At 43.2% G+C, this 13455-nt stretch overlaps 1 protein-coding gene across 1 annotated transcript in view; it reads right to left on the bottom strand.

The window, feature by feature from the left end:
• The window catches only part of adcy5 (adenylate cyclase 5), a 102187-nt gene that overhangs the window by 35545 nt on the left and 53187 nt on the right, over nt 1–13455 (bottom strand). The window contains exons 4-5 of the mRNA XM_030081333.1: nt 5446–5557; nt 1231–1358 (exon numbers count right to left, since the gene is read on the bottom strand). Coding sequence (XP_029937193.1) covers nt 1231–1358; nt 5446–5557 — 240 coding nt within the window. The remainder of the gene's footprint in view (nt 1–1230; nt 1359–5445; nt 5558–13455) is intronic.

The raw sequence follows: 13455 nt of genomic DNA, 5'->3' as shown, positions 1-13455 counted from the left end.
TGACTCGTGGGCCGTCTCGAATCTGAGGATGCAATTCCCTGGTGTCGGCGGTCGGTTTGTGTGTCACTTTGATCTGCAACGTCGCCTCCGTTCACTCCCTCAACAGAGATGTTTTTCTGACCCGATGCAGGGAATGGTTGGTACCGCAGGATTTCAGAATCGTTATATTTTTCACAGGTGTCACGCCTCAGTCAACTAAGAGGATGGGACACCATTAGTCCTGAGTCCTGGACAAAAATGGACAGATAAATGTAGGCCACTGCCATCGGTGACTGTCAATTTACTGACCGAAAGGCCAAAGCAGTCAACAAGGCCAATATCAGCTGATACTGATACGAACCGGTGCATCCCTATTTAGAAATGCAATACGACATACAGTATTTCTGTTTTCAGGAGCAGAGGAATAAGAAGAAGAGCATGTGAATAAAATATTTGACCCTCCACCTCACTCCACGACACCACCAACACACACACACACACCCTTTCCCTAACTCCATTTCAGCCAACATCATCAGGAGCAAAAAAAGACTGATGAAGACTATATCAGCCAAACCATGTCAGCGATTTCAGATCTGCTTAGTGATGCTGAATAAAGGCTTTTCAGAGAGTGTCTTGGAATCCCCTCTTTTGAGGATATTATCATAATAGCATTACTTTTCCCAACAAGTAGTCAAATGAGAAACTATTTCAGTCTCAGCCACGGCGCTATAGTCAGTTACCATTATGCTGAATTATCCAAAATCAATATTCCACCTCTTTTATCTAATTTTTTTCGTCAGAATGAGTCCTCGCTGAGACTTCTCAAGTTAGCCCAGATGAGCGACGGCAGTAGAGTTTGCTTTCTATGGTTGAATTTATTCTCTTTACTTTTGATTTTACCAATGAAAGGACCACAAGGATGCTGGATGTGACTCCCACTTTTGAAAAAGAAAAAAAAAATGCATGCATAACTAACAGTGTATACAGTAATGTAATACCTACACTGGATAATTGCACTGAAATACAAGTGTGTAATCATAAATCTGGAGGCTCACTTTAAAATGTCATGCTTACAGTGTTACGTATTTAGATCTGAACTCATGCAAGGCGGAGAGACTATATACGGCCGTTTTCCATCTTCCATCATTTTTATTGCCGTCACATGTGTGCACCAGTAGCGGTCCACCGTTATTTTTGGAGACTTTATTGATAAGCAGTAACCCCTGGGGCCACAGTGAGACTCTAACTTACGAGATCGCCTCTATCATGTCCACCCCCATCTCCACACAGCAGTGGGCATGGTCGGCCCTCGCCTCTGGCAGCCCAGACACACAGTAGTAGCAGTCTCCCAATATTTTGATCCTCAAACAGTGGTTCTCCTGTCAGGGGGAGAGGAAACACGCACACACATACACACACACACAGACACAGACACAGAGAGAAAATTTTGTTTGCAGTCTTCAACCAATTGACAATTTTTCAAGAGGATAAAACTGAATGAAACTCTACCGTGGTGGATTTCACAGTGTATTCACCCCTCACATTCCCTTCCTTGAATAAGACTCATCTTTTTTTATTCAAGTGTCATTCATCCTTTAGCAAAATTCTGCTGTGGCACAATGAAGAGGTGGCTTTTCATTTCTGACAAGGTGAGAGTGTTTCGAGCGACGGAGGGGCAGAGAGAACATGAAGTGAGTCATTCACAAGACGATATGAATGAAGACTTGTATAAATAACTCCAACAAAGCTTGAGACTCAAGCTATTCTAGGCTATTATGCAACAGCAGCAATCAAAGAAAAGACCGCCCAATCATGACTTTGTCTTGGAATCTTTTTCATTTGACAAAGTAGAAATGAAAACTTGTGTTTCAAAAACAAAAACAAAAAAAAAAAAATCAAGATTATTCTACCATCTGACAGCTGGGAGGAGGAGAAAAACGTTTTTTAAGTCCAACAACATTGCAGCTTTGGTCCTCTGTTGGTGCTGTATCTGAGGAAAACGTCTGTGTATCGGACTTGGAAGAGTTCAAGTTCACGCTGGGGGATTAGCAGCTGCTAGTTTGTCACAAGCATGCGACTCCATTTGGTTGCATGTGTTCTTAAGACGAGGCTAAACACTCACACATTTGTACTTAGCAGCATTATTGCCTTTGAATTCAGTAATCATGTCTCAAACAGAGACGGGGCTAAATATTAGCATTATCACACAGGTCCAAAGGATGTGAGAGGATGAGGATCATTTTCAGTCAGCTCACAGGTGGTCTGTCATTGTAACAGCTATTCCTGAACAAGAGCTTTTGTAAATATTTAGCTATGGTTCTGTTTGAACTGTTGTTTTTTTTTGTGTGTGTGTGTGTGTGTGTGTGTGGTGCAACACAATAAAATCTAGTTGTGTGTAAATTATGCCGGTTGCATGTTTTGAACCTATAACAATGTCTATCCGGGTCGTTTCTGACAAATCAATACCAAATTAACTAATAAATAATGATGAATAGAATGATGAATAAAATAGTAGCAGTGATGCTTTGAACACGGACTGATCCTAATGTGGCCTGTGTGTGTGAATGAGTGTGTGTGTGTGTGTGTGTGAGTGTGTGTGTGTGTGTGTGTGTGTGTGTGGGTCCCCAGGGTTGGGCAGACAACTGTAACAAGCCAGTGTCTCATGATAGCCACCTGAGCATCTCCCTAGCACATGGCTGTGGCTAAATACAATCAGATCCACTGTGAGAAGGAGAAGGAGAGAGAGAGAGAGAGCGAGAGAGAGAGAGAGAGAGAGCGAGAGAGAGAGAGAGAGAGAGAGAGAGAGAGAGATACCGAGTGCATTGGCATAGACATAAAAGCGTCAGTGGCACTTTTCTGCATCTCTGGTTTATAATGCCATAATGCCTGATCAACAATTTCAAAACAGCTATGATGCGCTCATGAATATTGATTGCGCTGTAATTTCACCTCTCCCAAACAAATGACTCACATTAAGCATTACATGGACACACAATGCAAGCTTAAAATGAGATCTGAATCAATATGCATGAGGGCACATGTACTTATTAAGAAGCTGCGGCTCAGGTATTATGAATGTGCTGGAGGCCGGAGTCCATGTATCATGTTAATCAAGTGTCCACCTGTAAGATACCGCTGGCACACATGAATACGATTATGTCGGGACCTGATGTGGGGAACTCTGTGACCCCATTCACACTTTGTTTTAGCATCTGTCACTCAGGGTCAGGGATGCACTGAGCAATGTGTCATTTGCAGTGGCTCATGCATCCTGATGGGTCCCTGACAGCAGCAAAGCCCCACCAGATCAACTACAGCATGTTTTTTTTTTTTTTTTGCACAGCTCAATCCATCTCTTTAGTGTAGAAAACACAAATTTACCACTAACACTGACTCACGGTCAAATGATTTTAATCTTAAAGCCAAACAAGGCACTCTTTTGATGCATAACTGGCATCCTATGACCATAAAAATCTGACATTCATCCTTGGAAATGCACTTGAATTATCATCGATATCACAGATAAGTCGATGTGTCTATGGAAAGATGGCATCCTCATATATCTTCATCTTCATGAGTGTTGCACATAGTCACAAAATCCCATCACAAGCAGTCCCCGGAGACACGTTTGAGACACCTGGTGATGCCGGGTGTGAACGGCGTGAACCGTCTCGGCTGTCGGCTTGTGATCAGACCACGCTGTTAACACAAAGCGCGAACAGGTTCTCTGTGTGTTTGTGTGCACGCAGTGTCATATTGTTCTCCACAGCGTCCTCATCAAACTGCCTGTAAAATGCCACGTGTCGTGGTAGAGTGTGATGTATGGCTGCATCCACATGAAATATGAGAACACACAGACAAAATGTTATATGCAAGGCTGTGCATGAAATTTGAAACACTGGGGAAAAGAAACTACTGGCAACTGGTGGGATTATACTTTCTTTCAGGAGAATGAGGAGAACACTGCAAAAAGTCAAAATCTTACCAAGATTATTTGTCTTATTTCAAGTAAAAATGTCTTATTTCTAGTCAAAATATCTCATTACACTTAAAATAAGACATGATCAGCTCAGAAATTACTTGTCTTTAGACAATTTTCACTAACCCACACAGAGAAATAAGACATTTTTACTTGAAATAAGACAAATAATCTTGGTAAGATTTTGACTTTTTGCAGTGAATTATGCCACTTAAAATTTCAGGTGTAATGCCGACAAAACTGACAAGCACAACATATATGACCACCTACGTAGGTTTAAGGGCTCCCACATGTTTAGCTCTGCATGAAGCATGAAGCATGCAGCAGCTTTGAAACCGGACAGGATCACTGAACAGGGCAACAGTCGCAGGTCCATCCACTTGTTTGTTTTGTTAGTTTTATCTTGTATATTTTGGTGAGCAGCACTTTTTTGTAATCCTGCTGCTGAAGAAGCTATACTGGACATGTCTCTCTTTTGCTAACATCCCAGAGCACATCCTAGTGTGTTTACAAAACGAGTATGCCGCTCTGTACGTGAGGCACTGTTTCCAAATGCTGGATTGGAGCTTTAAAGGACCAGTACAGCATCACATCACAGCCTATTGACAGTTGCTGCACGGCAAAAACTGAGACAAGAAATTGGACAAAAGTGAAGCCAAACCATGCAAAAGAGATCTAAATGAGCTGCTGCATGAGAGGGAAACTGAATGTGCACGCAGGATAGCTCTAAATTGCGGCTGCACAGGAATGAGAGCATCAAACTCCACACGGAGCCGGTTGAAAATCTGCGTGACAGACAGAAAGAACATGCCCTTGGACAAAAGAGAGTGACTCTCCATACAGGGCCTGCTCAATTAGCGTGTACAGGGCCCATTGATCATTGTGTGAGAGACAAAACGAACATAGCCTTTTTAACCCAAAGTCGGTCGATCACTGCATGAGAGACAAAACTGAAATGCTGGCACAGGAAGGAGGACTGTAATCCTGTGCAGGGCCAAAGATTTAACCAAACAACAGGGCCTCATTTGGACGTCTCTAACTCACATGCTTTGGTTTTACTTTTGCTCAGTTTGGCACCTCATAAAAAATCAGGTCAACGCATCAAGATGAGTGATGCTTCTTGTCAAAAAGAGGACATGACAGCCACCTGTGCTTCTATGAAACCTGCTGAACAAGACTGAATTCCTCCTTGCAGATCTACTTCATTCACTTGTAGATGTTTCAAACAATTTGATACTACGCAAAGGATTGCCACAAATCATGTGTGGAAAAAGAAAGTTCAGCTACCAATTTGTTGTTTTGCTTTTATCACCCCTGGCAGCAGATTATTAACAGCTTTGTGAGTAATCTCCCTCTGAAAAAAGCTAGAATACAACGACAATGGCACATAAAGGTTTTGAGATACTGGATACCAACTCTGTCAAAATGCTTAGACTGCATATTTGTGCGTGCACATTGTGTATGCATGTATGTGATTGTGTCCTTACCGCTGCCAGCTTGTCAAAGCGGGCAAAAAGTTCATTGAGTGTCATCACCAGCTCCTGAGCCGTGCACTGGGACGCCAGGCTGGTGAAACCCTCGATGTCTGCAAACAGGATGCTGCAGAAACACACACACACAATGAGAAACACAGAGAGAAGTCCAGCATATTTAAATATCGTGTATTGTTCAGCTCAGTCTTTAAAGGAACAGTTCACTCATAATACAAAAAGATATCTTCCCATTTACCCCTAGTGCAGTCTATCCACTACACTAGGTAGGTGGGAAAGTGATAAAATATCTTCATTTTGGGTAAACTGTTTCTATGCTTGTTTGCATTATCACTGTAAAGAATGAGCCTGTCTGCATAGTGGCGGCTTAGTCGTCTTGGTTTCCCTCACAGTTTATGTCCTGACAAAATAAATGAATAAATAAATAAATAAAATAGTGTTTTAGCAGCCAAACTGGATCCGGAGACTCAATTACAAGGCTCATTTAGCGATTTCACATTTTTCATGGCTGGGCTGGATAAAGGTGAGATCACACAGCAGCTGATGTGCTGTCTTGCACATCATGCGGTGATTCACTCAAGCTCGTTACAAAACCAAATATTGCCTTTAATCTCACTGTTGCATCTGTCTGGCTATTGCATAAGGAAACTGCTCAGAGGGAGGGAGAGAGAGAGAGAGAGAGAGAGAGAGAGCTGAATTAAATGACTCTGATGGTTAAGATGAGCCTCCATAGTCAGAGCTCCCTGGTATATGCACCTAGGTAGCCATGGAAACCACCGATGCCACTGATCATTGATGGGAGTGAAAGCAGTTATTATGATAAGCCCATTGTTGCGTCCCGTTTGATTGGCAGGCTGCCGGATGAAGCGGCTCTATACAGCGAGGACTAAATGTAACACAATGCCTGTAATGTGGCCAGTGCTGATAAGTATTTGATTGTACTTATGCTAATAGTGTCTGTCCTGTCAAGTGGAGGTGGTGAGAGTTTGTGTGTGTGTGTGTGAGGGAGAGAGAGAGCGAGCGAGTGAGAGAGAGAGAGAGAGACAGTGTATTTCCGTGACTATGTACGTGTGAAAAGTCAGCTTTCCTGCCCTGAGAACAAGGTAAGCCGATCCTGCAGCAGGCTTTTTGTGAGGCAGGCACATTCATTACTCCCCGAGCAGCAGCACAACAGCAGGGCAGATGATCTCATCGGACTGAATGACTCTCTCTCTGAAGGAGGCAGAGACAATGGCGGCGGGCTGACAGGTAGACAGTAATGGGTTCGGCATTAGCTGTGGGAGACATTCAGGTTGGCCTGACACTCAAGGGATGCGAGACGGGAGCTCGTCCTGAATGGCCGCTGTTGTTTCGCGAGACATCATGACCGCCTCCCACACAAAGTCACATCTCATGCTCGCTATTTTTTTCCATCAATGAGCGTGATTATTCTTTGATCACTGATTTAAAGAAGCTGATTTCAAAGAAGCAGCAGGGAATACCTAGAATCGAACATGTGATAAACCTCATAAATTGACTTAAGACAGAAAGTCCATGGTTTGTGTTTGGCCACGGCCCGCTCGCTGACTCATTCGGGCTCGACTCGGCTCCTTCCCGCTGCAGACCCCAGAGATCGTGTCACCTTCCAAACCACAATAAGACTCCTTACCTTCAGTCATCACCAGGTTTAAACTGATCTACTGTAATAAGCTTATGACAACTTAAATGACACCAAAAAAATTAAATACATTTTGGGGAAAAATTGAAGCAATTTCTAAAATGACTGAGTAGGGAGTTCCTCATTACCACTATGAATACATGGCCCAAACTTTTAAATTTGTACAACTTTATTCATTATATGTGTGAATCTTAATTGCATAAAAACTCCATGTCGAAACATTGTTTCCACATGATACACTAATAAATGTATTGAGAGCACTGAATCAGTGTGTGGGTGCCATTTTTTTTAAAAATTGAACTTACTGCAACATACTCTTGCTTATATTCATGGTTTACCAATGAGATGGCTAAGAGCTAACTGACTGCTTCAAGTGTATTTGGTCATTGCAAGTGTCATAATTTTGAAATGAATGTTACAGACAAAATATGTAAAAAAAAAAAAAAAAAAAAAAAAAAAAAAGACTAGTCTACTGTCTGGAAAATGCCTCAAGGAACATCCTCACCTCCCTCTCTCACCTCCCCTCCTCCTCTCCTGGTAACAAACATTTATCCACCCAGCAGTTCTTTTAATACCATTACACAGGGATATTTTTATTTCCTCTTTCAAGGTGCTGATGTTCTGACCCTTGCAAAGTTGGCTTTTTGCGATGTTTACGATTCACTTTCAAGTCCCTCTTGGTGAGTGTTTCTGCAAAAAGTAAACGCTGTACACAACACTGATGACTTTGCACACTCTGACTTATCTCGAGCAAACCGAGAAGTGGGGTGGTGGTAAGAGGCCGGATAAAGGGAAGAACAAACAAAAGACAGCAGGAAAGAGGGGGGAAAAAGACACCGCGAAGGAGAGGAGAAGAGTTATAAATAAACAAAGGTTTCAGATCAAACACGCTCACATGAATCTCACGGGGTGGGTGCCTGTAACACGACCGACGGCACATGGTGTGTCTGTGCGTGGTTGGGAGTGTGTTCACAGGCATGTATGCATGTGAAAATATCCTCGAGTGTGTGTGTCTTTTCATTCTATATACAGCATTTACTATTTGGCGCAGGTTAACTACAGAGATTTTCAACCTATGGGTCACATACCTCTCGCTTCCCGCATGTCAAGAGCACTCACACGTTTGAATGAACCTGGTTCCCAGGATGGATAAATTTACTCAATTTGGGTCCTGGGCTGAAAAGGATTAAGAGTCCCGACTCTGGGGCGCATACTTCTGAGAATAATTGATTGTTTTCTGTGAACTGTCGCCTGGGAGGCAGAGTGCAACAAGCTTTTGAGACGCCTGACCAGTGAGTTGGAGCTCCCGGCAGGCCTGTTGTCTTGGTGACAGATTGGTCGTCATTAGCAGCAGAGACGTCAAGCATCAGACAAAGAGGGGACCACTACTGTGTCTTAGAGTGGGCAAGACACAAGGGACAGAGGGGGGAAGGATGGGGGAGGCAGAGTCTTTGGATCACAATCGAAAATGAGACGAATCCAACCGTATCACACCACAACATTTAACTCGATGCTACCGTACGACAGACAATGAGGCCAAGCCGACCTGTTCACATGACACAGCACGCACACCACAAAACACACATCCTTTGAAGAAAACCTTTGTCTCCTACTCAGACGAAAAATATTGTGTTTCCTATACTGGTGAAAAACTCTGCTAACTGGGTGAGACAGTTTAACTTGAATGAATTTCCAAGAAGAAATTGTAAGCAGCATATTTCACTCAAGTATCCTCATTAAATCTGAAAACCAGTTGCTTTGAATGAGAAACGGTGGAATAAGGTGAATAAGACTGCATTAAATCATTTATGTTCGATATTTTTTCGGTGTAGATTATGCTATTTATATGCTATTAATACACAATAATATCAATAATCCACAGATCTCCTCCTGATGCTCTCCTACAAATGGATTATCAATTCTACCTATTCACACACAGCACCACTAGCACAGTGAAGCAGAGAGCGAGGCTCCTTCCCACAGCCTGATGCAACTGTGGAGGCGACAGTGGGCAGCGAGCTTCAAAGGAAGGAGAGAGAGAGAGAGAGAGAGGGAGAGAGAGAGAGAGAGATTATCTTGAGATTGCTCTTGTTGTTGATTGATCTTTAAGTCCCATTTAATTCTTACCTTAGTGATGAATCATGCACAACATTACATCCTGATTTTTTTTCACTTTGTGACAGACAGTGACTTCAGAGGAAATGCAGCTATGGTATATTAACAGTAAAGACCTGCATACACTTCATGTTTTGCATGTGTGATGGGGTCCATAAACTGTATTAGTGCTTCATGGTTAGCATTATTTGATGTGATTTGACGTAGTTAGAGACAACAAAAGCACTGACAGAGAACCTGGAAGACATTAGACATGCATAATCTCTGAAATAAATGTCTGGTTTTGGACTTACATCTAGAACAAGAGACCACATTTACACATGATATTTAAAATGCATCTTCAGTGACTGGATAGTAATCTGATCAAGCTTATCCAAATAAAATTCCAGGTGCAACTGTACCCGAGGATGCATTGGAAGTGGATTCAAATCCAGCTGTGAGGTAGTTTTGGATGCATTATGGCTGCAAGATGGCCAAGGATAAAAAGAAATGTTGCTACAAGCCCCTTATGTAATATCGATACTTATTCCAAAATATTACACCCACTTTCAATTAGTTAATAGAATGGGAAAATATATTTTAAAAAATCTGGCCTGTAATCAAGAGGAGGAATTTTGAAGAAAGTGTGGGGGGAGGAAACTCATTTTTTGTCCGGCTGAAGGCACTTTAAATCTAATGTGGATATATTTCATGATTATGTAACATGACACGCCAGGTGTAAATAGGGCCAGTTCAAACTTTGGATGTGAGCATGAATACTGTGTGTTTCGGTAAAATCTTCTCCGTGTCATCAAGTATCACAGAGAACAAGAAAGGGGGGGAGAGTGAAAACCTCGGGATTAACAGAGAGTTCCCAAATGAAAACTGAATCCAGAGCCGTGACAGCAGCTTTTTGTTAAATGTGTCATTAGGGGAGCTTGTGGAGGATCCTCAGAGCTCACTTGGTAGCCTCCAGTCAATAAAATTAGAGAACACAGCTGCAGACAGTGCAGAGGACTAATACAAATCTGGACAATATGCACACTGCAGGCTGATATTTAATGAATTTAACTGAGCCTATTATCATGGTAAAGAAAATCAAACAAATGTTATTGGTTCATCTTGTGTGGAGTCTTTGCAACACATTTGAAAAATTGTTCCGCTGTTTGTTGTTCACTTGAACTGGCACAAAGCAATTTCCAGCGAGTGAATTTCCAACCAGCGACAACATGGCGTTCATGGTGTCAACTCAGAATAAATCACCGCTCACAAGAACAGAAACTCCAAATTTGCCTCCACAGGGAAGACCAAAGAGAAGCCTGTGTGAAGACTCTCAGTCATGCAGGTCATGGTGATCCAAGGAGAGTTGAATCAAAGGCAACTGGGCTTGTTTGTCCTGTTTCAAACAAAACGCCTACTGTATGTGTGCTTGATATTTCGGCAAATCGATATATTGGGCTAATACAAATCCACCCACTGCAACATCACTCCTGGCAGCGAGAGACAGACAGATCAGCAGTGACGGATCAGCGGCGAGACAAATAGAGAGCGATGGAGGCGGTGCCACTTCCTGCTTGCACAGCCACCGCTCCAAAATCTCTTCTGGGTCAAATCTCAGAGAAACACTCCGGACCCCCTGCCCCTCCCCCTTTCCTCTGGTTCTGGCACTGGCACCAACCAGCTGCCGTCTCTCTGCCCTCCGGCCACTTAACCCCACAGCCCTGCTGGTGGTTCACTAAACTCAGCTGGGGAAAAAATGTCACTTCAAGCTCTTTCTTCATTTACCCAAGGCTTTTTTTTTTTTTTTTTTGGCTTTTCCTTCACCCTCTCACCCTGATTGTATGTCTATCAATCTTTCCGCTGTCTTCATCTCTTTCTTCCTCTCTTTGACACTTTACTGCAGCCACGCCGCGCACTCATTTCCGTTCATTTCTGTACAGTGTGTATTTTATGTCGCCTTGCCCGTAAATTTGTTAAATCCATCCTTCCCTGTCATGTCTGAAGCCATGTGTGGTGGTGACTGTCTGCCTGTCCAAGTGGATCTCATCCAAGAGAGTAATTCAGGCTGAGCATCGTTTTTTTTTTTTTTTTTTTCACCAACTCAATACCAATTGAGGAAGTTGTCTTTATTTATTTATTTATTTATTTATGCTGCAGTGCTGCCTGCTGACCAAGGACAGATTCTTAGGACTGGCCTGGCACTGACAGTGCCAGTAGAGAGGCCTTATGTAACACACACACACACACACACGCACACGCACACGCACGCACGCACATACTGCAGGAGGTGGTGTACTATGACATTGACTGCAGGACGCTTTCTCGCCAACAAAAAAAAGTGTGTTTGCAGTGTAGTGTAGTGCAGTGTTTGTCCTAACTCCTATTAGAACATGAAGAACAAAGGTAAGGTCAGCGCCTCTCATTTGTGCAATCTTCGTTCCATGTCATCATCTTGAGGGTGACGCTGGCAGATATTAGCACCAGCAGCGGCTACATTAGCCACCCCGGTGTTTTGTTTCAGAGTATTTCTCTAACACTCAGAGGGCGAGCCAGCAGCATCAAAACATCCGCCCTGAGGCCCGCTTGCATAATACCACAGTTAGCGCACATTTTGACCTCATTTCTGAAAGCTGTGGGATGTCATTTTGCTCCAGAGGACAAACACAAGTGGGATGCCAGGGCTGGTTCCAGGGACACAGAGTCCTGAGAGAGGGAAGACGGGCATAGACACGGTGTATGTCCTGCTGCATGGACACTGCAGCACCAAGCTCCAGACATCAAGCTTTTCCTCTGTCCTGCGTCTCTCTCGTCTTCCTCTCCTCGCTCCCCTCTCTCTCTGCAGTCAGTGGGAGCTGTCATTCCTCTTCCTGTTGTGAGTCAGCCTCTCAGCGGAGCCCTAATTACCCAAAGCCACCGCTCGCTCCCCGACAGGCCCGGTCACCCCCGGTTAGCTAGCCATTAACCACACAACCACAGCCAGAAGCAGAACTCAGCCAAGCTTAGCGGACGCTGCTAATCTGCCTTCTAGTCCCCCGTGAGTCAGCTAAAAACCTCGAGACACTTCACTGCCACCACTTCACCTTCTTTTCCTCCTTTCTCTCTCTATCCGCTTTGCTTTCTTGCTCTCGACACAGAGTCAAGGGCCAGCTGACGCTGCTGGCTGCTGTCAGGCCATCTCTTCCAAGACTAACTTCTTCATGGGAAAGTATGACTTCATTTATTTATTGAACAGCCTGAGCAGCCTAAAACACATTAACACTATTAAAAAAGGGATTGGCGGTGCATTTCTGATGCTGTTTTTTTTGGGGGGGGGGGGTTGTGTAAGTTTTTCTTGTTGTTTTTGTTGGTAAATTGGTGCACATAGATGGCAGCTGCAGCTACAACAAAGCTAAATGAGAGCGAGAAGTGAGCTCTCCCTCCTCTACGCTGGATTTTTCCCTGTATTTTTAACATTGCTGCAAATCGCTGAGTCTACAAAGAAGCCCTTGTTCTTTTATTTTTAGGGCTTGAAACTGAAACCTGGCAGCTAATGTTTCTGTTCACTGTTGGGCTTTTTTTCTTTCTTTCTTTTCTTTCTATTAAATGTCATTGTGGCTGTGTTGAGAACATCTCCCAGAGACGTCACTGGATTCACCTTTGCCCAGTTAGCCACAGAATTACAAAAATGCAACACAAAACAGCAAAACAGCACCAGAGAGACAATGTATTATCACCAGTCCGTGTTTTTAAACAGCGTTAATGTTAATGTGGAGGTGATTTTCCCTTCAGTAAGGACAAACATACACACTGGAGAACATGACCCAAAACGATATGTTTGCATAAATCACAACTACATTGTTGATGCCTGGATGAAACAGTGGTGTTACTTTGTAATGGCTGACAGTGTGTGTGTCTGCGTGTGTGTGTGACTGTGTTCATTCATATTTGGGTCGGTGTGTGAATGATTTGTGGTGATTCAGGAAAAAGATCCACTATCACATGCCCTAGGATTTTCCAAATAATTCAACAACCCCCTCCTTCCAAAAAAAAAAAAAAAAAAAAAAAAAAAAAGTCCATGCACTTACTTTGAGATTGAACTCTTAAACTTGGGCAAATAAAGCCCCAAAGCTGACAGTAATTGTACAAACGGTGATGAAAAGATGTCTGTTGTCTGCGAGGATTCAGAGTACGTGACCTGACACTCCTCCTCATGGGCTTTCAAAGACACACCTCAAAGCGAAGCAGAGGGCTACAATGGCACCTCTTATCTGTCGGTG

Source organism: Myripristis murdjan, chromosome 21 (genome assembly GCF_902150065.1).
Source record: "Myripristis murdjan chromosome 21, fMyrMur1.1, whole genome shotgun sequence".
Lineage (NCBI taxonomy): Eukaryota > Metazoa > Chordata > Actinopteri > Holocentriformes > Holocentridae > Myripristis > Myripristis murdjan.
Note: the sequence above shows the minus strand (reverse complement) of the source record. Positions and strands in the feature narration are given on the sequence as shown.